The sequence below is a fragment of the Mixia osmundae genome (assembly GCF_000708205.1).
Source record: "Mixia osmundae IAM 14324 unplaced genomic scaffold scaffold_15, whole genome shotgun sequence".
NCBI classification, from domain to species: Eukaryota; Fungi; Basidiomycota; class Mixiomycetes; order Mixiales; family Mixiaceae; genus Mixia; species Mixia osmundae.
The window spans coordinates 114,742-138,335 of NW_014575549.1; the positions used below are offsets into that span (position 1 = coordinate 114,742).

Below are 23,594 nucleotides of genomic sequence, written 5' to 3' on the forward strand. Positions count from 1 at the left end.
CCAGAGAGAAGCCGACAGAGCATGGCAAGGGGCGCAAGCAAGCGGGTGGGCAGTGAGAACCAACAGGCAGTGCGAAATCTGCAGATTGGCACGCTGGTATCGAATGGCGTCATCATCGTGACGCTACTGCTGCGGCCCTCGACACGCTCTGCGTGGTCACTCTTTCGTTATGCCATTACTTCAGGGATAGCACTCTTTCTCTGGCGTCAATTGGCCGGCATGGGCACGCCTAGATACAGCGCTGCCGGGACACTCATCTCTCCGGGTGAAGACCTGGGTCAAGCGGGTCTCACAGCGTCAGTCCATCTCTGACGCGCTCGTGATGACGAGAAAGAGCTGACAAATGTACGCAGGTACATGTTCGATATCATCTGGGTCACATGGGCAGTGCACATCGGAGCGCTACTCACGAGCAAGATCTGGTATCTCTACTTGCTCATACCCGCCTACGTCACGTACAGGCTTGGTAGCTTCGTCCTACCGCGACTGTTACAATATCTGTCGAGCGCGAGTACGCCTGCAGCCGAGCAGGACGGCCCTGCTCAGACGAGCAGCAAGCGACAAGAGAAGTTGCGCAAACGCTACGAGTCAGGCAATGGCAAAGGACGGATACAGCAGCGAGAAGTAAGAGTAGAACGGTGATCTGCATGCATTTTGGATCCTAGACAGCTCTGCCTGTTATGTCGCTCTCGGCTGGACTCTCGATCGCGGCTGCGCTTATCGTAGACGTGAAGCTGGGACAGTGCGATGGCTTTTCTGTCTTTGCTACTGACCAGCTTGTGCAAAAGTCGATGGCCTGCTGGATTTGATCGCTTTGGGGCGAGCCTAGCATATCAGCCGAAGCGCCGCTTGATCTGGCTACTTGGCGCGATCTGTGGTCTGACTCTTGTGTCAGCTGAGGAGCTTGAGCGGACTGCCTGCGCGTAACGAGACCGATGCTGTAGCCCGAGAACCGCTGCACGGCAGGCGAGGGTCCCCTTGCGAAGAGATCCGCGAAGGAGCTCTGATCGATTGATAGGCGTCCGAGGAGAGAGGGCGGCGTCGCGGAGAGGCTGTCACGAGCGGCCTGAATGGCTGTTTGCGAGGCTTCGAGATAGAGCGATGCGAGTTTCTGTCTGAGCAAGCTATTGCGGATCGATACCGGCTCGACAGGGCTCATCGTCGCTTCTCGGTACGTCACAGTGTCCGACGCGAACGGATCGTGCAATGGCAGCACAACGAGCGCGTCCTTCTTGATCAGGGACGACCTGAGGCTCATCAGCAGAGCAACGCTGCGATGTATGCGCGACGTACAGGTAGATGCAATCTGCAATGGCGGCAGATGCTGAGCCGAGCCACATCAGACGAAGCGTCAGAATGATGGCAAAGGTAGGCTTCAATAGGCTCAGAGCAGCCGCTGTGGCTGTCATGAGCGTGCCGAGCGCGATGAGATCGAAATGATAGCTGATCGTGCAGTCCAGGTCGATTCGACCCCGCACCAATGCAACGACGGCAGCTGTGAGTGCACAAAGCAGCAAGAGTAGCACGCTCGTCAAATTCGATAACGCTTTGTGTGCAGCCGGGTTGCTGTACCAGGCCAGGAGACGATCTTGATTGGTGTGATAGTGCACTAGAGCGATGCTACAGACCTGAGCAGCGATGAGACAGACACAGAGGCACAGGACGAGCGACAGGAAGATGATACGTCTGAGCATCAGCATGGGTGGTCTCGTTGCCAGTTCGGTCGTTGCGCCAGCTGACATTGCATAGGCCAGCAGCGCAAGTGGACCAAGTATGCTCGATGCTACATCAGTACTGATACGGTTCGTGGAGGGCACAGCGCCCATTCTGACGAGACCGTCTAGCATACCGGCAAGCCACACGAAAAGGCATAGACCTAGTGAGCCCACGGCGCGTACATAGATGAGCTTGCGTAGCGCATCTTGGCTCGAACGATCTATTGCACTGCTCCCGCTGTCCTGCGCGTGTACTGGCTGAGCATTGTGAGCTTGACGGAGTATGACGACGAGGGACAAGAGAGCGAGCGCCCCAAAGGCTTGCTGCACGCCGAACAAGCCAGCGATTGGAAGCTCGGCCGTCATGGCGCATTGGAGGCCCATGATGCCATTGAGACAATCTGATTGAGCAGTCTGCATCTCTGTCTGGCCGATGATAGCGAGGCTACATGGTCGAGACGGGCAGGCGAAGAGGTCGTACGCGCCGAAGGCATCTCCTCGTCGGTTGCCGCTGCTTGTGGCGTGCGCTCGGTGAGATCGATGACATGACAAAGGAAGGTCCGGTGTGTTGCTGAGAGGGGCACTGCTTGGTTCAATGGCCGTCTAGCAACCATTCGCTATCAGCATGTCGTTGTCGTCGTCGTCGTCGCGTCGCGCGCGCGCAGGCCAGCAAAGCCAGCAGATACACACGCCGTCTACGTACACGTGGGCCATGGCCACGCTGGCGAGCCGAGCTCGGCAGTACAGGCAGTCTCGCAAGCTCATAGAACAGGATGAGCTGCTCAGAGAAGTCGTCTTCACGCTCCAAGGGGCAGACACGGTTCATGTCAAGTTTGACGACTCTACCCTGCCCAGCAAGGCTGGCAAGAGGCCTGGACGACCATTCTCGGGCCACAAAGATGGCATTGGTGGATACGGAGGTCTTGGAGACGATGACGATGACGGCTTGAGCGATACCGAGCTGCCGCTTGACGGAGGCATCACTTTCGTCTCGCACAAGGATGTCAGTTCATGCATGGTCTGCCCTGGTGCACGTGACTGAGAAGGCACGGAACTGCAGCGGAAGATCTCAGCACCCAACGCTGCTGTACTGCACAGACTGGCAGAGCTAGGCTATCTCTATCGGTCCATCACGAAAGCGCTGGCAGAGTCTCAAGAGCGAACAGAGAGATTCCAGAATGATGCGACTGGTCTCGAAGCCGAGCACAGCCGAACAGAGAGCCGACCGGGCGGTCTGATCGAGCAAGGTCTCTGTCATGCCTTACAAGCCCACATTGGCCAATATCAAAGCAATATTGCCGCTCTCGAAGCTCAGATCAATGCCAACGTCGATTCGCCCCTCTTTGAATTCTCGGCCCCTACCGATCCGCCTGACGTACGATCGGAGACCAGCGATGTCGTGACGCTGAAAGGCCTCTTGGCTCGCACGGATTCTCTGGTCCTCAAGACGCGGCTCATGAAGCTCTTTATTGATGCAGCGCAAGGCGGGTCACGCGCTTCATGCGCGGGATATCAGGCTCACTCCTCTTACATTCGAGCAGAGAAGCGAGGCAGCGATCTTTTGACATTCATACAGAGCTATACGACGGGCGGTGACCCGTTTATCGCCAACTTTGCTGCCACCTTTCTCGCAGATGTCACCAGGCCGTTCTTTCGGATGCTGCAGAAGTGGATCTACAGCGGCATCTTATCTGACCCCTTCGGCGAATTCTTCATCCAGCAGCTCGGTATTCAGCCAACTGAGAAGGCTCATCGCGGTCAGAGCTCGACAGCACGGCTCGTCTTTCGAGAGGATCGCGTGCCAAGCTTCATGACAATCGACTTGGCGCGCAAGGTGCGTCCATCTATACCAAAGGGCTGCCACACCGTTGACATGAATCGCTCGCCAGATCTTCTCGACGGGCAAATCTCTCTTCTTCCTGCGTCTTAGCTGTACGGACGATGACGCGCTTCTGCCTGCGCCTCAGGCAGGCGACGAAAGTGAGGGACTTATTGCGGACATGCTACCGAGCTGATAGCATGTATGCAGTTACCTACGCCAATCTGTCGAGGCTAGACGCGCAAGTCGCGACTGCATACGAGTCAGCCAGTCGGCGGCTCTTCACCATCTTTTGCGAGCGGTTCCGTTTGCCCGACCATCTTCGCGCTCTCAAGAACTACATCTTGTTGGGCAGAGGCGACTTTGTCGAGCTTCTGATGGAATCGCTCGGCGCGAGTCTCGATAAGGCTGCCGGATCTCTATATCGACATACTTTGACGGCAACGCTCGAAGCTGCTCTGCAGGGCTCAACAGCGGTCAACGATTCGCCAGAGACGCTCAAGAGGTTAGATGTAGATATGGTAGATACGACGCGATCCGTTATCGGCTGGAATGCGTTTGTGCTCAAGTATCGCGTTAGCCCACCCATCGATACAATCCTCAGTCCTGGCGTGATGCAGCAGTACACGCGCATCTTTACCCACTTTTGGAAGATCAAGCGGGTCGAGTACAGTACGAACATGATATGGACGAAGCTCGTTAGCAATGCGAAAGCCCTCTCGCGGGTCACTCGTCAGTTCTTTGCTCCTCGCACTGGCCACATACTGACTCGTCGTGCATGCAGAGCTACGTAACGACTTTCACAAGGCAAGGTTAGCGGTAGCAGAGATGATTCACTACATTCGCCAGCTGCAGTACTACAACCACCTCGAGGTTGTCGAGTGCTCTTGGCAGCAACTGACCGAGTTTGTACACCGACAAGAGGGCGACCTCGACTCGCTCGTTGCTGCACACCAGACCTATCTTGACCGTCTGTACAACAAGGCACTCTTGCAAGTCACACAGCGACCGACGAGCAAGCTAGCGCCCAACGTAGGCTTTCTCGCCCGTCAAGCTGTGCCATGCTGATTTCGCGCGTCTAGCCCAACGCACTGCTCAAGATGGTCGAAGACTCATTCCTTCCGATCTTGGCTTGGAGGGACAATGCCGTACGCTCTTCCTCGTTGAGCATCATTGGTCGTCCTGATTGACTGTATACAGGAGGCATTATGCGAATGGGCAATGAGGGAGGCAAATTGGGAAGTCAGCCAGGGCGATCATGCTCGAGTGCGCAGTCTTCATCGCGTTTCGTTGCTTGCTGCTGATTACATACATGCAGGGCGTTGCGACACTGCCCGTCCAACGACCATCAGAGGGTGATCTGGCGACTTACCGGCGTCGACTCGACCGGTACTGCCTCGTGTTCAGCAACGCTGTGTCTGGCCTCGTGGCGAGCTTGCAAGCCCAGCCGGACAGCGAGCTGCGCTTGCTTGCTATCCGCATCGATCACAACAAGTTCTACCGCAAGACGTGACACGTGTAGACTCTCTCAAGCCTCTGTTGTCTGTAAAGTTAGGGGGGGGGCGCGACAGCAGCAGGGGGGCACTCGCTCTTTGATCAGCTCGAGAAATTGGCATTTTGCCTTTGCGGTCGTCCCTCTTGTCGTCCATCTAACGCCACCTATGCTTGAGCTGCGGCCGACCTACATCGCTGCAGCATGCAACCGATTTTCGGGAGCAGCCGAGATCAATGCGTCAGGCGAAGTAGCATTCGGGTCTGGCAAGCTCCTCGCGCTCTGGAACGCTCAGGACGAGCATCATGCCGGCGTTCATCATGCTCTGCTCGGCCACAATGCAGAAGTGACCCAGGTCTGCTCGCTCGGTGACGGATGGCTCTCCGGGGATGCTTCAGGTGCGCTGCTCGTTTGGCAACAGCCTTCGAAGGCAGAGGCGAGCACGAGCAACGGATGGACAGCCTTCCCCGTGCTGCCTTCGCGTGGCTCAAGTGTGTGTACATTGGCAAGCTTGATGCTGTCGGATGATATCTGGCTCGCTCTTGCTGCGCACTCTGACGGCTCAGCTTCTGTGCTGTCGTTCACCCTCAGTGCGTCATCAGCTTTCAGTACGATGTTTGAAGCTGAATAGAAAGCAGAGAAGGGCGAGAGACTTGCGCACGAGCTAGTGCAGGAGATCAAGCTGGGCGACAACTTGGCATTGTCTGCGGTCATCGGCACACTACCAAATGGCGCAGGACTGTTGCTTGCGCTCGCTTGCACGGATAATCGCATTCATCTCTTGACGCGACCTATGACGCAAGGGGCTCAGGCAAGACGCTGACCACTCAGCCATCACGCACGCTGATGCTCCGGGGCAGTTTGTGCCTAGTACAAAGCTAGAAGGTCACAAGGATTGGACGCGCTGCCTATGCACCACAGTTGCCACCACCTCAGCCGGCGACGTGCGTCCTGGAGACGTCTTGCTTGCCTCGGGTTCGCAAGATCACTACATCCGCATATGGAAGATCTCGCCTGCACGAATGCAGACGGTCAAGACAAGCTTGCTCGATGACGCAGATTTGGATGAAGAGGACGGTCAGCAAAGGTTGTCAATGAAATCGCGTCTCCTGCACGTCGCAGAGAGCGGAAGGTACAGTCGCTACTGCCGTAGTTACTCTTCATCATGCTGAATTCTGAGCAGTCGCTTTACGTGCACGTCAGAAGCCGTCCTGTTCGCGCATGAGGACTGGGTCATCGGGCTACACTTCAGTCATGTCGCTGCAGCAAGCTATGGACAGCTGCCCGAGCTGCTGTCGGCTTCTGCAGATCGCTCTATGATTCTCTGGCGCTTCGATCAGAGGTCATCGCTCTGGACAAACGTCACGCGGTTTGGCGAGATGTCAGGCACCAACCTCGGCTTCTTCGGCGCCTTGTGGTCCGCAGACGGTCTTGCGGTCCTGGCTCATGGATGGACTGGCAGCTTTCACGTATGGCGGAGGCAAACGTCAGCCGAACAGTCATGGCAATCCGGCGTAGGTGTGTCAGGTCATTTCAGAGCGATCACTTCGCTTGCTTGGGAGCCTCAAGGTCAATTCTTGCTTACCACAAGGTTAGCCGTCGCTGTGACAATGAGTCTCGTTGCTCATATTGATATGTAGTCTTGACCATACAACGCGTTTGCATGGTCCATGGCGGCGCAATGTCGACGGAGCCGCAATAGAGACCTGGCACGAACTGGCGCGCCCACAAGTCCATGGCCATGCCATCTTGACGCTCAATATGCTATCGGGCTTGTCTTTCCTCAGCGGATCCGATGAGAAAGTCGTTCGAGTCTTCGATGCGCCTCAGCCGTTTCTCGATTCGATGCGAAAGCTCGGCACCGTACAAAGCTTCTCAGGGCCAACCCAAGCCAGACAAAAGGGCGTAACATTGCCACCTTTGGGTTTATCGAACAAGGCGAGCACAGACGATGTCGTTGAGCCCGTCTTGCGTGATGCGCCGCCGCTGGAAGAAGACCTGCTCACCACGACACTATGGCCAGAGATTGAGAAAGTCTACGGTCACGGATATGAGATTGCCACGACGGCTCTGTCCCACGATGGCAGATTACTCGCGACTGCATGCAAGGCCAACAGCGCAAAGCATGCGGGCGTCAGGCTATATGATACGTCTACGTGGGCCAGCGTCGAGCCAGTGCTAGACGGGCATGAGCTCACCATACTCGACATGGCCTTTAGTCCTGACGACACCAAGCTGGTCACCACATCGCGAGACCGAACCTGGCGGCTCTACCAGAAGAATGACAAAGGCCAGTTTTCGCTTCAGGCGGTCGGCACCACTCACACGCGAATCGTTCGCGCTTGCGTCTGGAGCAAGGATGGCACATTGTTCGCAACAGCTTCGCGTGACAAGACAGTCAAGATATGGTCATCAGAGACCGCTCAATTGGTTGAAAGTATCAGACTTGCTCAAGCGCCATGCGCAATCGCGGTCTGGCCAAATGCCATAAGCTTCGCCTTGGCGATCGGCTGCGAAGACGGCAGCTGTCACTTCTTTGACCGCGGAAGTCAAACACTGCAGTTGAAGGAAGGCACTGCTGCCGGGCCCATCAGCATGCTAGCATTCTCACTCGAAGGCACTCGTCTTGCAAGCTGCTCAGAGGATGGCATCGTGCGGATCTATACAGTCAGGTCGCTTCAATCTACATAGGTCTGTGATCATCTCAATGCAACAAATAGTGCGCAAATGTCACAGCTCGCATGGGCAGTCAAAATAGGAGATTGCAATCATATTGGTGCTATCGCATGCTTAGCTCCGCGTGATGATCTGGAGCGGTCCAGTTGCGATCAAGTCGATGCCGATGTTGGGTCGAGATGATCCGAGTCGAGTGCCGCCAGCGTCAATATCGGTGAATGCAGTGCCTCGAGCACCTGGCCAATCATCGGCTTGCGCCTAGGCGGGGATACTTCCGACGAGTTGCAACTCAGCTACATGCAATTGGTCATGCCCGAGCGCCCGCAGGCTTGCCGGATGCTGAAGGCTGAGAGTCTCGCCCAGTCCGAGGGTGGCATGAAAGGCGTGGCGCAGACGTGACGAGTGCGAGTGCGAGTCGATGCCGATGTCGATGCCACCCCGAACGGGGCACATTGAGCTGACAGTGTGTGAAGGCGATGAGCAGGTCTAGGAAGAGCATCAAGCGAGTGGTTATGTGCCAACAGTTTCAATTATATCATGAGGCGAGTTGCTATTGATCGACGAATAATATGAGGCGACTTGCTATTGGCCTGGATACGTTCGTTTTTTTTTTCGCGTCGTCAGCCCAATTTGCTAGGGGACAAGCATGTTGCGATTCACAACAGGATACACTTTACAATGCGCCGTGCCAATCGCGCTCACTGTAGCGCTATCATCGTACGGAGCTGCGTCAGGGCGCGATCAAGCCGATATCGCCTGCTTCGCCGGTTCTTCCTTGACCGTGACATATTCGTCTTGAGGTTCTGCGCTTGCCGGCAAGAGTGTGGCAAAAGTAAGATATGACGTATGCCCTCGCAAGAGCGGAGCAGGCTTAAGGTCTACTTGAGCAACCTTTTGGCGTGAACCTGCTCTAGCGACTGTGAATGCCTTGGGCGGCAACTGAGGCATCGCTTTAAGCACAGCGTTAGCAGTGCCGACATTCGGCGCTGGCGGTAAAGACGTGCTTGCGGTTGTAGTGCACAGCGCGCTCTCAACGTCAGAAAGAGCAGGCGAATCTGTATGCCCGTCTTTCGCTCGCTTTGAGCTAGGTGAGCCATCCTCGGCATGGCCGGTTTCTGACTGTTGCCTGTCTTCTCGTTTTCGCTTGGCAGCCGCTATTTGGTGCTCTCTCTTTACGCTCCTGCGCTCCTCTATTGCTTTGATGCGCGTGATGGTATCATCGATGCTTGGCGCTGCCGCCGGACTAGCCTCCATCATCTGTAGCAGTGTCTCGTACATCATCACGTCTAACGCGGCTCACGATCAGCTGTATACCTTCCACAAGTAGACTCGGCACCTTACCAGAAAATCCGTGGGCATTGAGCGCATTGACAGTCTTGGTAACCTGCTCCATGCAGGGACTGTAGCAACAGATACGGCCAATACGGTCATGCTGGACACCAGGTGAGATCCTGACAAAGAAGGATGACAACCAGCATACCTTCATCGCCACTTTGGCAGAAGCGAGAGCTTCCCATGGCGCAGGGAGATCGAGAAAGATGCTGTCGACAGCATCGTTGAGACCAAAGCCGTCCTTGCAAACGTCGCGATGCCGTAATCTGACGCAATCGAGGTTGTTCTCTGCGAATTCGGCTCTGTACGTCGTTGTCAGCCTTGCTTGAGTAACGCTAGCGGTACGATAGACCTTGCGGTTGCGTAGCGCTCTGCATGAAACTCAAAGGAATGTAGCGCGCCCGATTCGCCAAGGATGCGCGCGGCTGTATGAGTGAACGAGCCGCTGCCCGTTCCTACGTCGTCTACTAAGTCTAGCCTGGTGCGGAGAGCGATTAAAGCTGCGCACCTGCTTCGATCATGCTGTCGCCTGGTTTGACGTTGAGCAAAGACGTGACGAACGCCATGTCAGGCATGTAAAGGATTTGAGTGCGATGCTTCAAGCATTGTGTCCTGCTGGTCATGCATGAGCTTCCCTTCGATGATCCGCAGCCAGCCAGGTGATCGCCGACCATAGCTCAGGCGTAGGTCTGAGCAGATAGACGAAACCATTGTTGCGCACGCTAGAGAGCTGCATAGCTTGCATGAGCTAGTCGCTCGCTCGCAAGGCACTGGTGTGAACAGCGTGCCTTCGTTCCATAAGGCTGTCCGATCATGTCTGAGTGTCTGAAAGCGCCGAAGCGGGCCTGTAACTCTGTGCCGGCGGCAATCTTGACATATTGTAGATTCTCGCGAGACTGAGCTGTACAGAGTCAGTCACGACTTGGTGAGCATCTTCGAGCACGCACAAAGTACAATATGACGAGGTCACCTTCTCGCACGAGCTCACTGGTCGATTGGAATGGTTTGACCGCCATGCGAGATGCAAGACATTCACAGGACAGAGCGCGAGCGCGATATCAAAATTGCGGCCATGGGCATGACTACTTGCGAAATGAAAGCGAATACATACAACATTGTCCCATATGAAAGTCTGCTGAGGATTTGCGTGGTCGTTTATTGGTATCGTGGGCCGTCATAACAAGCGCAGAGGGCGGGATCAGATGCTTCAAAATCGCAGTCAAATGCGATCTGGTACTCATCGCAACCAAAGATGATCTGTTCTTATGTCAGCTTCGGCATGCTCTGAAAAACGCACAAGCGTACCGGCCAAGCTCGCTCGACTGCGTGCACGAACCATGGATCAGATGGGTCGCCTTTCTTGTGATCCCACCATGGCGGCACTCGGATGTCAGGACTTGCGCGATCAGCCTGCTCGAAGATTTTGCGACTTGCTTACTGTGACCTGACCGAGTATCTTTCTGTAGGCAGACTGCGCATTCCGCATGATCGCCTCGCGCGATGCAACGACTTGGGCGGACCACGAAGCCTGACAAAGACAGAAGTCGGTCTGTGAACAGAAGCGGTGCAAGAGCGAAATGACCAGCTGAGATGAGCCGCCTTGCCAGCCATGGCCAACGAAGATCCGATAGATTTCATCAAAGCCTGGAATCTCGAGTCCATTGCCGATCACCTGGCTGCGGCTCATCCTGGCCAAACCCCGGATGACGATCGATACTATCTAGATCTGGTCAGTCTTGGCAACGGGTCAGCGGTCTCTGCTTCATTCAGTCACCCTTCGCGTTAGCAGCATTCGAAAGTCGGCGAGGCGCTCGCATCAGAATTCCCTTCGTCGTAAGTATGAAGAAGCTGCTGCGCATATTCGTTATTGTCAGTCGCAGGAAGGCTGGGGACCAAGCTATGTAAAGTCGTGCAAAGGCATCTGCCTGCATCTGCATTGTACTGCTCAGAAAAAGATTGGTAAAGGGGGTCGCTGGCCGCCAGTTTGACTAACAATCACGCTTTGCTATTTCACCTGACATCGATGACGTGTCAGTCTACGTGGCGATCGACACGTGTCAGCAGTAAATGCCGGCAGTGCTGCTGATTCAGTCACACTTCGCGCCTGCAGCATACGAAAGCTGCGACAGTACCGCTTTGACAAGTCCGTCACGGCACGATGATCGATCAGGGCGAGGCGGCTCAGCATGAAGCTGCGATCCGCCTCGCCGTCACATACCGCACTGTACAGGCGATCGTCGCTTAGCTCAACAATGAGTCTCAGCAACGCGTGCCACAGGCGAACGATCCGCGTTGCAGCCTGGCACATCGACTTCGGCGCATCGCGACTGTCTTCCGCGAGCAGGGCATCAAAGTCTCGGCAGCCCACGCACTCGATCCTTCGCCCTTTCGTATGCCTGTCAACCACGTGCTGGTTCCGCTGGAGACGGACCCGAAGAGTGAGTCGTACGCCCAGCATCAAGAGACAATCCGCCTTCAAGTCGGCACTCACCTGCACATCTTCATCGACGCGAGCTCAGACGCCGTTCGCCGTTGATGAGATGTGCGGGTGAGTGCCGACTTGAAGGCGGATTGTCTCTTGATGCTGGGCATACGACTCGCTCTTCGGGTCCGTCTCCAGCGGAACCAGCACGTGGTTGGCAGGCATACGAAAGGGCGAAGGATCGAGTGCATGAGCTGCCGAGACTTTGATGCCCTGCTCGCGGAAGGCGGTCGCGATGTGCTGAAGGCGATGTGCCAGGCTGCAAGGCGGATCGTTCGCGTGTGGCACACGTTGCTGAGACTCATTGTTGAGCTAAGCGACGATCGCCTGTACAGTGCGATATGTAACGGCGAGGTGGATCGCAGCTCTATGCTGAGCAGCCTTGCCCTGATCGATCATCGTGCCTCGACGGCAGCTCGGACGGTCTTAACGGCGGCGCTTCGGTCATCATTCGAATTGTCTCCAGCGTAGGAGTTCGATGGCATTGCTACGCTATTCCTCTGAAGCCAAACTGCTCGTCAACTCTGGCGGAGTACGAGGCGCTTCCGTATGCGCTTCGCATGCTGCTCAAACCGGACCTGCCTGTCGAAATTGACTCAGTCACGATCTACACAGATCTGGCGGCTTGCATCGACAGAGCCAGGAAAACCGGCTTTGTCGAATTGCATAAAGAGGTTGCCAAGGTCAAGCTACTGCTCAAGAAGATCGACGCTCATGCTGATCGCCCAGGCAACGAGCTCAGCGATGGCTACGCTAATCATGGTCGTGCACAGAAGCGCAAGAATGACGAGAAAACAGATCATGAGGCGAACGCCTATCTCAAGGCTAAGAGTAACCGAGGGCGTCAGTCAAGTTTCACGCGAGCCCGTGGCTCGTCTTCAAAGATCAAGCACAGCGTCGGCATGGCGTCAAAGGCGCGATCGAGCGTTGGCACTGGCAGAGGTCATCGTCTCTATTTGTTGCGCTGAGCCCCGGCGCCTTTCAAGGCTACGCGCCGATGGCCGATCCGGTCGTCTCTGCACACACCACACACCCCACACACCACACTTCAAAAGCTCACGTTCGTTTCTCTCAGCCACATCATAAAGCCGTATAATCTGTTGCCCACAAATGAACAAGTGATAGCGAGTGTCTCACATCGAACTGCTACTTGCACGAGCTCATTGGTCGATTGGAATGGTTCGACTGCCATGCGAGATGCAAGACATTCACAGGACAAAGCGCGAGCGCAATATCAAAATTGCGGCCATGGGCATGACTACTTGCGAAATGAAAGCGAATACATACAACATTGTCCCATATGAAAGTCTGCTGAGGATTTGCGTGGTCGTTTATTGGTATCGTGGGCCGTCATAACAAGCGCAGAGGGCGGGATCAGATGCTTCAAAATCGCAGTCAAATGCGATCTGGTACTCATCGCAACCAAAGATGATCTGTTCTTATGTCAGCTTCGGCATGCTCTGAAAAACGCACAAGCGTACCGGCCAGGCTCGCTCGACTGCGTGTCCGAACCATGGATCAGATGGGTCGCCTTTCTTGTGATCCCACCATGGCGGTACTTGGATGTCAGGACTTGCATGATCAGCCTGCTCGAAGTTTTCAGTGTTGCAGAGAGACCCTCCGACTTGCTTACTGTGACCTGACTGAGTATCTTCTTGTAGGCAGACTGTGCATTCCGCATGATCGCCTCGCGCGATGCAACGACTTGAGCGGACCACGAAGCCTGACACAGACGGAAGTCAGACCGCGAATAAAGCGATCAAAGAGCGAACTGACCAGCTGGGATGAGCCGCCTTGCCAGCCATGGCCAACGAAGATCTGATAGATGTCATCAAAGCCCGGAATCTCGAGTCCATTACCGAGATAGCCTTCGACACCATCCTTCATTTCGATGTAGGGCCCAAATGACATGAAGCGCGTATTCTGACGCAAGAGAGCGAATCTGGCGCCCGCCATGTTGTTCCAGCCAAGATGAGCTTGCAGGAAGATGGTATGCTTCGCCATTGCGCCCGAGTGCTGTGCCGACCGAGATCGAGGGATGTCAGGATTGAGCCAGCGCTCGGTGGCATCATAGTGCTGCAATATGTGTGAGAGATACGTTCCGCCTTCTCTGCCTCTGTTCTCGAGTTGCTGAAGCTTGTGAGGATGATATTCCATCGCTAAGGCCGTCAAGTTTGCATCTGGCGCCTTGACATAGAGATGTAGCTTTGGATTGCGGAGGTAGATGGCAGGCGCTGCGTTCAATGCAGCCCACAAGACGTGTATTCTATCGAGCGGCTCGTCGTAGTATGCTACGACGACATCGAGACTGTCGTCATACCCGTTCACCCAAGCGCGGGTTGTCCAGAGCGCGACAGGAAGCAGCGCAGCTATGAGCAGTGTAGCGAGCGCAGGCCATAGCTGCTGACTGGGACCGGATGCCAAGACTGAGCGGGCCGAATCGAGCAGAACGAGGAGTCGTTGCCTTGTGGCTGATGCGATACTACTTGCTTGCTCCAGCCGAGTCTGCCTGGCGGGCCTCTCGCCAAAGTCCAGAAATTCCTCGCTTGCATTGGGAGTCTTTGGCATCTGACTGAAACTGGTGACAAGCACAGTATAGACTGGCAAAGCCTGCGCGATGACGAGCAGGCCGGCTAGCTGGGTCGACACAGAGCTTGGCAGGGCATGCTGCAAAGCAGATATGACGATTGCATATGCGTTGGCGGGTAGCACAGTTGCAGCCGGCCAGGCAGCAATGACAGCCAGAGGTGCAAGGAGAACAAATAGCCCGACTTCGAGGCTGGCCCATTGCTGTAGATCAGCCAACACGGGCACGTTGCGATCGGCTAGATATGCGTGCGGACCGTCTGCTATCTCTCTGTTGTAGGCTTGCATGCCGTGTATACGCAAAGCAGCCACAACGATCCCGAATCCCTGTCAGGCATGCCAGACCAGTCAATCGTCATATTTGTTCGATGTGACGTGAGCACGAACCAGAACGAATGGAACAAATGAAAACGGACGGCGACCTACGCACTGAGACTCGCCGTTGAGAAGAAGTATTGAAGCCGCTTCACAGCAAGCTGCACATAAAGCGAGAAAGGTCCCGCCCGCATAAACACGACTGACGAGCAACAGTGAGACAGTGAGCGCTCCGACGAGCAGGACGATTGTCTTTGTAGCTCTCGTGACGTCTCTGTAGCCGTTGCCGGCCTCGAAGTTCTCTCGGTGCGATCTGAGCGAAATGACGAGACAGACCGACAAGGCCTGTGCATCAGCATGAGCGCGGCACAAGTGACCTTCAAGAGTGACGCACCTTGAAGCTGATCCACGTAGGAAAATCGAGCCTTGTGGCTGCAAAGATCGAGCTCGCGAGCCAGATCGCTTTGAGTATGCCGGCGAGTGCGACCCGCCAGGAGATGAGGCTCAGCACTATGTCCTTGAGCAGGACTAGCCCTCGTTGCTGCTCATCAGTCGTCGAGCTGTAGGCCATATAGACCTGCACAAAGACCGCGGGCACCGAGGCTACGAGCAGCCAAGGGAAAAGCAGCTTGTAGACATCGCATCCTTGTCTGAATAGAAAATGGTAGCCTAACAGCGATGCGCCTTTGTAAATCGCGAGGGACGAGTGCGCACTGGCGGCGACATAAGCAGACGCCAGTAGAGGACCATAGGATCCCAGCACGAGGCGAACGACTTTGGCCGGCAGAGTCGTGGGGTCGCGGCTTGCTGTTGGAGACAGCCTGACACTGTGACTGGGAGAATAGCCGTTGGTGTGGGACCCGGGCGATTTCTCACTGGAGAGGCTCGTCGAGAGCAAGCTATAGCTGCCCATGCTCGCCGCTACGTCCTCTTGCTGCACATGCCGTTGATCGCGCAGTGTCAACTGCGCGGCGCCGAAGAACAACTTTGTCTGCGATCGTATTCACACGCGACGCGGAGACGTCATCATACATTGCCGGCTGGCCCATTACAGGCGCAAGCTTGCAAGGACACGCATGCCGCTGTCTAGCTCGTCCTGTGCGAGGGGAATCACGCCCAGCAGGCTAGACCTGAGACTGATCAAGTCTGGTGCCTGGTCTGCACTCGCTTCGATGAGCGCGACGAGCGTCATCTGTCCTACTGTCGTGGAACTGAAGCCAGCATCTGCCTCTATGAGATCAATAGGTGCACGCTGACACCACGAACGATGCTGACCGTGTGTAAAGAGTCTGATATTGTGATGAAAGCGTCTACCGATAGATGACCAGACGGAGGCCTGAGTGAGCGACAGCTGCTGAAGTTCGGGGACAGTGTTGTAGATTTCGTCGCCGTAGGCCTGTGGGGTGGGCTGTGTCAGGATAGCATAGCCGCCCAGAGCGAGTAGCTCGCGCTCAATGACCTGTTCCCAAACCTGTCAGCGAGCGAGCAGACGACGAGCCGAAGAGAAGCTACTGACGGCAAGATGATGCATACGCGTGTTTGCGGCCGGACAGATAGTTGCGAACCAGCGCAGCTCGAGCGAGACGAGTGGTTCGCTAAAATCGAGGATGAACTTGCATGACAGCGAAAGACAGGCTGTGGCCAGAAGCCAGAGTGCGGAAGATCTAGATCTATTGTCGTGTGCAGAGGCGCAGCGAGCTGCGAGCCGGCTGAACATCCGATTCGCAAGCCAGCGTGCCTCGTGCGGCACCCTGAGCCAGCCTCCAGAGGCAGGCCTGACGTCAACCTGCGATGACTCACATAATCAACATGCAGCTAGCACTTGCTCTTCGCGTTAACGCACCTCATAGAGCCACTTGGAGATGATCAAACGCTCTCTGTTGGTCAGAGCAGAGATGGCAGAGGTCTCACTGGAGGTGCCAGAGTCGACGCGATCTCGACGGATGAGATTGACGATGCGCTTCAGAGATACATTGCGTTGCTCTTCTGCAGATTGTTCCGACCCTGCGTATGCCACGATCTCAACAGTCTCGCCGGACTGGTGGACGCTCGACGGAGAAACTCCAGCAGTTTGCGAAGCTTCTTTCGCTGAAAGGCCGGTGCGACCTTTCCTGGGCGCTGTCGGGAGCAAGGCTTCACGAATGATCTTCTCCGCGGGTGTCGTTGGCTCGTGCAGCGACAATGAGCTCCTCTCGGGGAGTCTAGAGCATAGCTGGACATTGAGAGAATGAAAGCGTTTCTTGCAGAGAAGACGAGTCTGCTTGGCTGCCCGCACGGAGCTGAATCGTTGGGTACAGACGATCGTCGTACGCCGTCTTGGGAGAGCCATGAATGCAGATGCGTTGGTCGTGGCAGGAGTGAGAGACAGATGTCTTTCGGTTGCCTCAAGATAAATGGAAGACGCGCTTTGCCGCCTCCACAGCTTCAGCCGTGCCGGTGATCTGCAATACGCTCGATCAGATCGCGCTGAGATTCTATTGCGGGATCCTCGCCTACCTTGGACGTCTCATCAGATATCTTGACGCAGGGCTTGCCATCTGCCGTCGCGAGCTTGATGACAATGTTGAGCGCGGTACTCGGCTCGCCTTGACGGATATTGCCTTCCCCGTACGAGGCGGGATCTCTAGAGTCGGATGCCACTGCGACGAAATCGTTGGTGAAGTATGTGCCAATGCCAAAGCTGCATCTGATGCCTGCTTCCTCAGATGCTTTCTGTAATCGGACCGCTTTGTCGATATCGAGCGAATCGGAAAAGACAATCACTTTGTTGCTGAAGTCTATGTCTGCCTTGCGATATGCCTCTATTGCGAGAGGAATGAACGCAAATGGATCCCCAGAGTCTTGTCGAAGCCCGGTCCAACGCTGTACTCGAGCAGGCTCCCCAACGAAGGCCTCGAAGAATGCAGCCGAGGTGAACGTATCCGTCAGAGCGATCGAGAGCTGTCCATTGGGATAGACCGTCTCCCATTGTTCCAGTACGAGCGTGTTTGCCTTTTCAAGTCCTTGCATTGCTCCAATAGCCATGAAGAGTTCGTGCGCGAGGGTGCCGACTGGCGTCAGACCGAGCTTATGCGCAAAGTGGGCGTTCGAGCAGCCCGAGAACTTGCCCTTGAAGCCCTTGTCCTGGAGATCTGCCTGTGCGGCCATCAAGCCGCGAAGGACGATCTCCTGAGACTGGTAAGAGCGTCTTCGGCGCGCACCAAAATCGCTGACTGCGAGACCCATCGTGAGTCATGCGTCAACAAGATCTGAAGGAGGAGAATGCGCACAGATGCAGCCGTTCTTGATGAGTCGCTCAGCTTTCGAGTACGCAAGCGCTGATATCAGCACATCAGCATCTGCTCGACAACCGCGTTCGAGCGAGTCCACCTTTTTGGCCGACGAGGTCCCAGTCTTTGTCTACGTGCAGAAAGTAGCCTTGAGAGATGATGGAGATGATGGGCACTTCGTACAAGATCGTGTCCAGCCAAGTGCCGCGTATCTCGAGATCAATCGCGCCCTTGTCCGAATTGGAGATTGGCTGCCAGGCCAGCTTGATCTGCTCACGTGGACGGAGCTGAAACGTCGCAAGCCAGTCGAGATAGTCGGACTGAAAGAATGGCAGTCGAGACAACCATCCTTTCTCTTCCGTTGTGAGACGCAATGACTCCAATGCTATGTGTGATCTCTCCTGAGCCTGGTCGAGAACAATCAACACTCCGGCTACGGACCATTGATCTTGTCCTCTATCCATGCAAAGGCCTGCTTGGTGAATGTTCTATCCGAAGTCCGGTTGGTGAACTTGTAAGACACTTGTACGTCGGGATAGAGCCGATAGACAAATTGTGACATTGTCAGCTTGTACAGGTCCGTATCGCTAGCCAGCCAAGGCCTGGACATCAGCCCCGAGTGGATCGCATGGATCTTGGAGCGTACATCAAGCTGACAGGATAGTCCGCCATGGTCATCATGAGGGGGGGGCAGATCCGATCGGTTCTTTGGCTTCGAAGCGAGCGAACGGCCGCGTCGCCGGTCTTGCGCACTTGCACGAACGAGGCAGGAACTGGACTCGTCAAGGCAGTGAGCTCATGGGCACGCACTCGGACTGAGGCCGCACGCTACCCTCGCTCCTTCTGACGGGACAGAAGGATGCAACAGCTCACAAAGTAAGCCACAGGAGCTCATTGGCATTCGACCAGTCGCACAGCACAATACGCTGACATAGCTGCCCTCGCTTGCTCCCAGTGGTCTCGGCGGAGCTCGCAGATCACCGATAGATCACCGCGAAGCTGTCCTGCCAGCTCACGATGTCGGCGTGGCCGAACCTGATGATCCCGTCGTCAGAGTAGCCCGACATGGCATGCCTTTGTCGCCTCCAGGCTCCATTCCAAGCTCGAGCGTCGTCGGCAGACCACGCGCAGGCACACTGCCTTCCTCTTTCTTCTCGGCCGGTTCCGGCTTCCTCGAGCTGCCTCCCTCGCACTCACGTGGCCGTTCGCCCGTCGGACTGCGCGTGGACGATGCAAGCTCGAGCAGGGATCCTTCCCGCTCGCCGTCAGTTGCCCAGCAGACACTCAATGCCCTCAGATCAGATCTCGTCAGACCAAGCTCATCCGTCGACTTGACCTCCATGGTCATCACGAGAGACCGTTCGGGCTCCGTCGGCAAACCTACCATTGGGGCAGTCTTTGGCGACGGACTCTTCTCTGGTCGTTGGACGCCGCAGACACAGCCGTCTCCTCTCGTCCCTCGGAGCCGGCAGGAAAGCTCAGAGGACCCCATGCCGCTCAATAGCGCACTCGAGCCGGAGCCAACGCATGTTCATACTCTTGACTATCTTGGACTCAACGACGCGCCGAGCCAGCCAGCGAATCCTTCACCCGCTGAGGATGCTATCCTGGCACAAGCAGCGCAAGACCTCAGCCAGGAGATCCTCGCTGCCGCGCGTCAGAATCGCTTGCGTGCCCAAACAATGAGCGCTGCCGCCGCCTTGCGCGCCATCGAGGACGATCTGAGACAGACCCGCATCAATGGCACCTCGCCCGAACTCGCGCGTCAGCATCGCACAGCTGTCTCTGCCGACTTTGTCAATAGTCGAGAAACTTCACCTGTAGAGGAACGTCACAGATTGCCCAGTCCCGCTAGCTTGCTGCCAGCGCTACGCGAACAAGTCATGGTTGCAGAGGCGCGCACAGGGAATGGTTTGGCAGAACCGAGGCTTCTGCCTACCTCTGTCATCTCTCGCCCAAGGGCAGCTACTATGCTGCCTGATGGTCCCGTTCAGCAACAAGCGATCACGCGTCCCAGAGCGGGCACGGCTAGCGCACTTTCACCCGAAGGCAAACGTCGAATGATGCAAGCACAGGCTATGGCTGCTCAAGAGTATAATCTCAGCTCGAGCGAGGCATCACTCAGTCCGACAGAACCTGTCTCTGGCTATGCAGACGAAGACTATCTTCAGTCAGCGCCTGAGCAAACATCATTCTACGAATCAGACCGGCCAACCTATGATAGCCAGGATCGAATAAGCTCAGGCCACTCACCGAGTCCTCAACCCGGCAGAACGCTTTGGCTTGGGTCTCTGCCATCAAGCGTCAGCTCGGGCGAGTTGACCCGCATCTTGTCAAACTATGGCGCGCTCGAGTCGGTCAGGGTATTGCCTCACAAACAATGCGCATTCTGTTCTCTGTCGACCGCCGAGGAAGCTGAACGAGCAAGACTAGCGCTCAATCAGTCAGAAATCTTTGGGCGAGACCATGGACCGATCAAGGTCGGGTATGCTAAGAATCCGACTGCCATGCGCCCCTCGAGATCACAGTATGAGCATCTGGAAGTAGGACCACCAGCGATGATTCACCGTGTACCCTCATTATACGCATCGGACTCGTACGGCCTGCCCCTGGTGGCTATCGATATGAACGCGATGCCATTAGGTCAAACGTTCAGCGATCGGCCAATCCAACAAACGCGTCTGAGCCCTTCGATCGTGCCATCGCGGCTTTCGCCTGCGCCTAACTCATCCCACGCGCAGCAGCCGGCCAGAACCGACATCGTTTCATCAGAGGAGCTGCATCGCATTGCTGTCGGCCTCGCCGAAAGTCCTACCGAGCTGAGCTTGCTCGAGGTCCAGCCCTCAAAGGCATCCTACTATCCTTCAATTACAGCCAACATGCTCGCAGAGCTGCAGCAGTCTAGTAGGAGAGCACAGATGGATGCTACGACTTTGCGCGAAATCAGACGATACCTCGAGGCCCCGGAGGCGACCGGCGAAGATGCAGACGAGACAGCTCACAAGCTCATGCTTGATGCGGTGTCGATCGCGAGCGACTACATAGGTAACACGGTCACGCAGAAGCTGTTCGAATTATGCTCGCTACCTGTGCGACTTATGATGCTCGAGAGGATTGCGCCTCATCTCGCAATAATCGGATCCCACAAAAACGGCACATGGGCTGCTCAAAAGATCATCGCTTGCGCGACAACGCCTGATGAGAGGACGGTCATCTGCAGGCATATGGCTGCCTGGATTCCGGCTCTCTTGCTCGACCAGTTCGGCAATTACGTCGTCCAAGGCATCGTCAAATTTGGCGCTCCAGCCAATGGGATCGTCTTTGATGCGATGTACGATCGCTGCTGGCAGATCGCACAGGGACGCTTTGGCGCGCGCGGCATGCGCACTTGTCTGGAAAGCTCGATGAACACACGCTTGCAACAGGTAAGTCTATCTTCCGGCCAGCTTTCTACCGAATGCTGATGTTGAAGGACCTTACCTTGCAGAAGCGAGTCGCACTTGCCATTATCACGAATGCCGTGCCACTTGCAATGAATGCCAACGGAACCTTGTTGCTTACTTGGCTACTCGACTCCTCTTCTCTAAGCCAACGATATGCATTGCTGGCGCAGCAACTTGTACCTCACTTGTCCCAGCTCTGTACACACAAGACTGCTGCATCGACGCTCACTCGCATCCTTTCGCAACGGCTTGACCTCACTGCGCTTCAAATTGTCGTCACTGGTTTCCTGCAACTGTCGCCTGCCGCGCTCGATCAGGTCCTGTCAGATCAAGTCCATGGCGCTGCAGTCGTTCAGAAGATTCTCTCCCAAGGACTCGCAGAAGACTACCAACGCAATGCTGCCGTTGCAGCTGTTCGAGAAAGCATGCAGCGCCTCGGCATTAGCGATTTGCCAGGCTACGCCAGATTGGCAAGCGAGGTCGGCCTACAGAGTGCGCAAACGCCGCGTCAGCCTACTGTCCGTGCCGGCAAAGGAGCTTCTGGACGGTCAAGTCCCGGAAGAACCGGTTCGACGCATGTGTACCATGCCGGCCAGAGCTTTCAGCCATTCTACACGCCGCCGCCAGAGGCGTACAATCATCTCGAAGGGGCAGCTTACCATCATCATAGACACGCTGCCCCGGACCATCTTTACAGGCACACTTGAAGCCTACTAGACTGCCAGAGCATGCGCCGGCCGCGAGCACAAAACTTGTACACAATCAGCCTCAGGAACGGCTCATCTGCAAGCTGACGAAAAAGAACGACGAAACCATCTGAACTGCGAGAGGTCCTCATAGAGACCCATCGAGACAGCATCATTACTCATCTTGTACGAAAGCAAAGCTCTCATTGCAGCATGTTTGGACGAAGTGAAGACGTGTGGGTGAAAACGAAGACAATGTGATGCTCGGCTGACTGTACAACGTTACGAGAAGCCTTGCCTAGGCAGATGGCTCGCTGATATCTCCTCTCATCCATGCAACCTGTGAAGTCTGCTTAGGACTATATGAAGTACAGGACCCAGCGACAGACTGACGTGCGGAAGGGGGCGTTGTGAGAATCAGAAGACTTTGCAGCCTTTCTTCTTCTTTGTCACTGGCGGTTCTAGGGCTGCCACGATGGCTGAGATGACAAAAGAGCCTGATGAGCGATGTCAAGCGATCTAAAGAGGCAGGCGCTGACCTTCGTCAAAGACGTTCTTGAGACCTTTCTGGGTCAACGCAGAGCATTCGACGTATTTGACGGCGCCCAGTTCGCGAGCGAGTCGTTCGCCTGCCTCTGCACTGACGGGACGCTGACGCTGCTTTGCCAACTTCTCGAGCACAGATGGGTCGTCTCTCAGATCGACTTGAGTACCAACGATGAGGCAAGGGACGCCGGGGCAGTGGTGATGTACTTCTGCGAACCACTTTTCCCTGACGTTCTCGAACGAGGAGGGCGACGTGACGGAGAAACAGACGAGGAAGACGTCTGTCTGCGGGTATGATAGTGGCCGAAGTCGATCGTAGTCCTCTTGACCTGCAGTATCGAATAGGCCGAGCGTGTACGGATCATCGCCGATCATGACTGTGACCGCATAATTGTCAAAGACGGTGGGAACGTATTCGCTCGGGAATTTGTTTGTCGTGTAACTATCAGACGAATCACAAAGGTCAGCTCACCCAGGGCGCACAGGCTCGAATGACTTGCGAGATCAAGAGACATGTCTGTCAAAGCTCTCTGCTGCATCAGCGCTGAGTCCTTCACTGAGTGAGAGAGCAGGGAGTGACCTTTCCGACGGCACCGTCACCAACGACGACACATTTGATGGTCTGCATACCTCGTATGTCACGAGATTCGGCTGGTGCGCTCGCTAGGCAAAGAGGGCAGTATCGAAGTGTCGGCTAGCTGCAGATCGCTCTGACTGTGTGAAATGCCGTGCGACTAGACAGCACCTGATCGCTAAGTAGATGGTGAAGAACCAAGCGACTGGACGGTTCGTGTAGATACTGCCACGATCTCGACCGAAATTATGAAAGGCGTCTCACTTCTCGCGTCTTCTGCTGTCCAGTACAGGCCGAAGTGGATCTAGAGACGTAGGAGTTGGCCTACGAGGCAGCAGCGAAGACGAGATCGGTCGCGGAACACAGCAAAAGGCGCCAAGATTGAGCCGAATGCTCAGGCCGTCCGAGACCTCGCGAGTGAACAGCTGACGCGACCTGGAGCGTCGTCTCTCGGATACGGCCTACCGCTGTCTGTTCTTGGCTGGCTTGATGTGACTGTGACCCCTGTGAAGCGTTGCTGTCGTAGCCGGCGACGAGGGCGCGATTCAAGTGATATTCAAGATTTTCGTCAAACGGTGGCTGCTCGGCAAATTCTCGCGAGGCAGAGGCAAAACCGAGTTGCTAGCTTCTGTTGCTCTCGCTTACGAGATAAAGACGAT

At 55.7% G+C, this 23,594-nt stretch overlaps 8 protein-coding genes across 8 annotated transcripts; 4 read left to right on the forward strand and 4 right to left on the reverse strand.

The window, feature by feature from the left end:
• On the forward strand, positions 1–887 carry L969DRAFT_91016 (uncharacterized protein). Its single transcript, XM_014709447.1, has 2 exons — positions 1–296; positions 354–887. The coding sequence occupies exons 1-2, from the start codon at positions 22–24 to the stop codon at positions 640–642; spliced, it is 564 nt and encodes a 187-aa protein (XP_014564933.1). The 5' UTR covers positions 1–21; the 3' UTR covers positions 643–887.
• L969DRAFT_55179 (uncharacterized protein) lies at positions 662–2,081 on the reverse strand (the record flags this gene model as incomplete). The annotated part of the gene is made up of 2 exons (XM_014709448.1): positions 662–1,247; positions 1,294–2,081. 2 exons carry the CDS (start codon positions 2,079–2,081, stop codon positions 662–664), a joined length of 1,374 nt encoding a protein of 457 aa, XP_014564934.1.
• A 140-nt stretch (positions 2,082–2,221) lies between these two features.
• On the forward strand, positions 2,222–7,717 carry L969DRAFT_613205 (uncharacterized protein; the record flags this gene model as incomplete). The annotated part of the gene is made up of 14 exons (XM_014709449.1): positions 2,222–2,718; positions 2,776–3,199; positions 3,257–3,549; positions 3,605–3,695; positions 3,745–4,266; positions 4,319–4,566; positions 4,617–4,682; positions 4,735–4,800; positions 4,853–5,043; positions 5,135–5,616; positions 5,665–5,837; positions 5,887–6,158; positions 6,210–6,617; positions 6,667–7,717. Exons 1-14 carry the CDS (start codon positions 2,341–2,343, stop codon positions 7,715–7,717), a joined length of 4,665 nt encoding a protein of 1,554 aa, XP_014564935.1. The 5' UTR covers positions 2,222–2,340.
• Positions 7,718–8,267: 550 nt separating this feature from the next.
• Positions 8,268–10,721, reverse strand: L969DRAFT_613213 (uncharacterized protein; the record flags this gene model as incomplete). Its single annotated transcript, XM_014709450.1, has 11 exons — positions 8,268–8,988; positions 9,044–9,134; positions 9,183–9,336; positions 9,387–9,489; positions 9,543–9,646; positions 9,706–9,764; positions 9,823–9,930; positions 9,982–10,021; positions 10,142–10,291; positions 10,340–10,356; positions 10,473–10,721. The coding sequence occupies 11 exons, from the start codon at positions 10,719–10,721 to the stop codon at positions 8,444–8,446; spliced, it is 1,620 nt and encodes a 539-aa protein (XP_014564936.1). The 3' UTR covers positions 8,268–8,443.
• A 1,211-nt stretch (positions 10,722–11,932) lies between these two features.
• Positions 11,933–12,484, forward strand: L969DRAFT_55165 (uncharacterized protein; the record flags this gene model as incomplete). Its single annotated transcript, XM_014709451.1, has 1 exon — positions 11,933–12,484. A coding segment is annotated over one exon (552 nt), but the record flags the coding sequence as incomplete, so codon positions are not given.
• A 363-nt stretch (positions 12,485–12,847) lies between these two features.
• On the reverse strand, positions 12,848–18,364 carry L969DRAFT_97384 (uncharacterized protein; the record flags this gene model as incomplete). Its single annotated transcript, XM_014709452.1, has 16 exons — positions 12,848–12,949; positions 12,998–13,102; positions 13,150–13,239; positions 13,293–14,429; positions 14,490–14,762; positions 14,812–15,408; positions 15,490–15,641; positions 15,693–15,876; positions 15,934–16,203; positions 16,261–16,629; positions 16,820–16,858; positions 16,914–17,629; positions 17,687–17,734; positions 17,787–18,071; positions 18,128–18,273; positions 18,333–18,364. 16 exons carry the CDS (start codon positions 18,362–18,364, stop codon positions 12,848–12,850), a joined length of 4,545 nt encoding a protein of 1,514 aa, XP_014564938.1.
• A 64-nt stretch (positions 18,365–18,428) lies between these two features.
• On the forward strand, positions 18,429–22,144 carry L969DRAFT_91023 (uncharacterized protein). The gene is made up of 3 exons (XM_014709453.1): positions 18,429–18,562; positions 18,642–21,111; positions 21,174–22,144. The coding sequence occupies exons 1-3, from the start codon at positions 18,546–18,548 to the stop codon at positions 21,834–21,836; spliced, it is 3,150 nt and encodes a 1,049-aa protein (XP_014564939.1). The 5' UTR covers positions 18,429–18,545; the 3' UTR covers positions 21,837–22,144.
• Positions 22,024–23,463, reverse strand: L969DRAFT_91024 (uncharacterized protein). Its single transcript, XM_014709454.1, has 5 exons — positions 22,942–23,463; positions 22,862–22,878; positions 22,355–22,803; positions 22,209–22,294; positions 22,024–22,155 (listed from the first exon to the last, which is right to left on the reverse strand). Exons 1-4 carry the CDS (start codon positions 22,987–22,989, stop codon positions 22,233–22,235), a joined length of 576 nt encoding a protein of 191 aa, XP_014564940.1. The 5' UTR covers positions 22,990–23,463; the 3' UTR covers positions 22,024–22,155; positions 22,209–22,232.
• Between the last annotated feature and the right edge of the window lie 131 nt (positions 23,464–23,594).

What these genes read in the sequence shown, in the direction of transcription:
- L969DRAFT_91016 (XM_014709447.1), top strand. Translation starts at nt 22, where the DNA reads ATGGCAAGGGGCGCAAGCAAGCGGGTGGGCAGTGAGAACCAACAGGCA. An exon ending in GGTCAAGCGGGTCTCACAGC is followed by an intron (nt 297 to 353) that starts GTCAGTCCATCT and finishes AAATGTACGCAG; the next exon opens with GTACATGTTCGATATCATCT.
- L969DRAFT_91023 (XM_014709453.1), top strand. An exon ending in TGAACACACGCTTGCAACAG is followed by an intron (nt 21,112 to 21,173) that starts GTAAGTCTATCT and finishes CTTACCTTGCAG; the next exon opens with AAGCGAGTCGCACTTGCCAT.
- L969DRAFT_91024 (XM_014709454.1), bottom strand. Translation starts at nt 22,989, where the DNA reads ATGCAGACCATCAAATGTGTCGTCGTTGGTGACGGTGCCGTCGGAAAG. An exon ending in CAAGAACGTCTTTGACGAAG is followed by an intron (nt 22,295 to 22,354) that starts GTCAGCGCCTGC and finishes TTGTCATCTCAG; the next exon opens with CCATCGTGGCAGCCCTAGAA.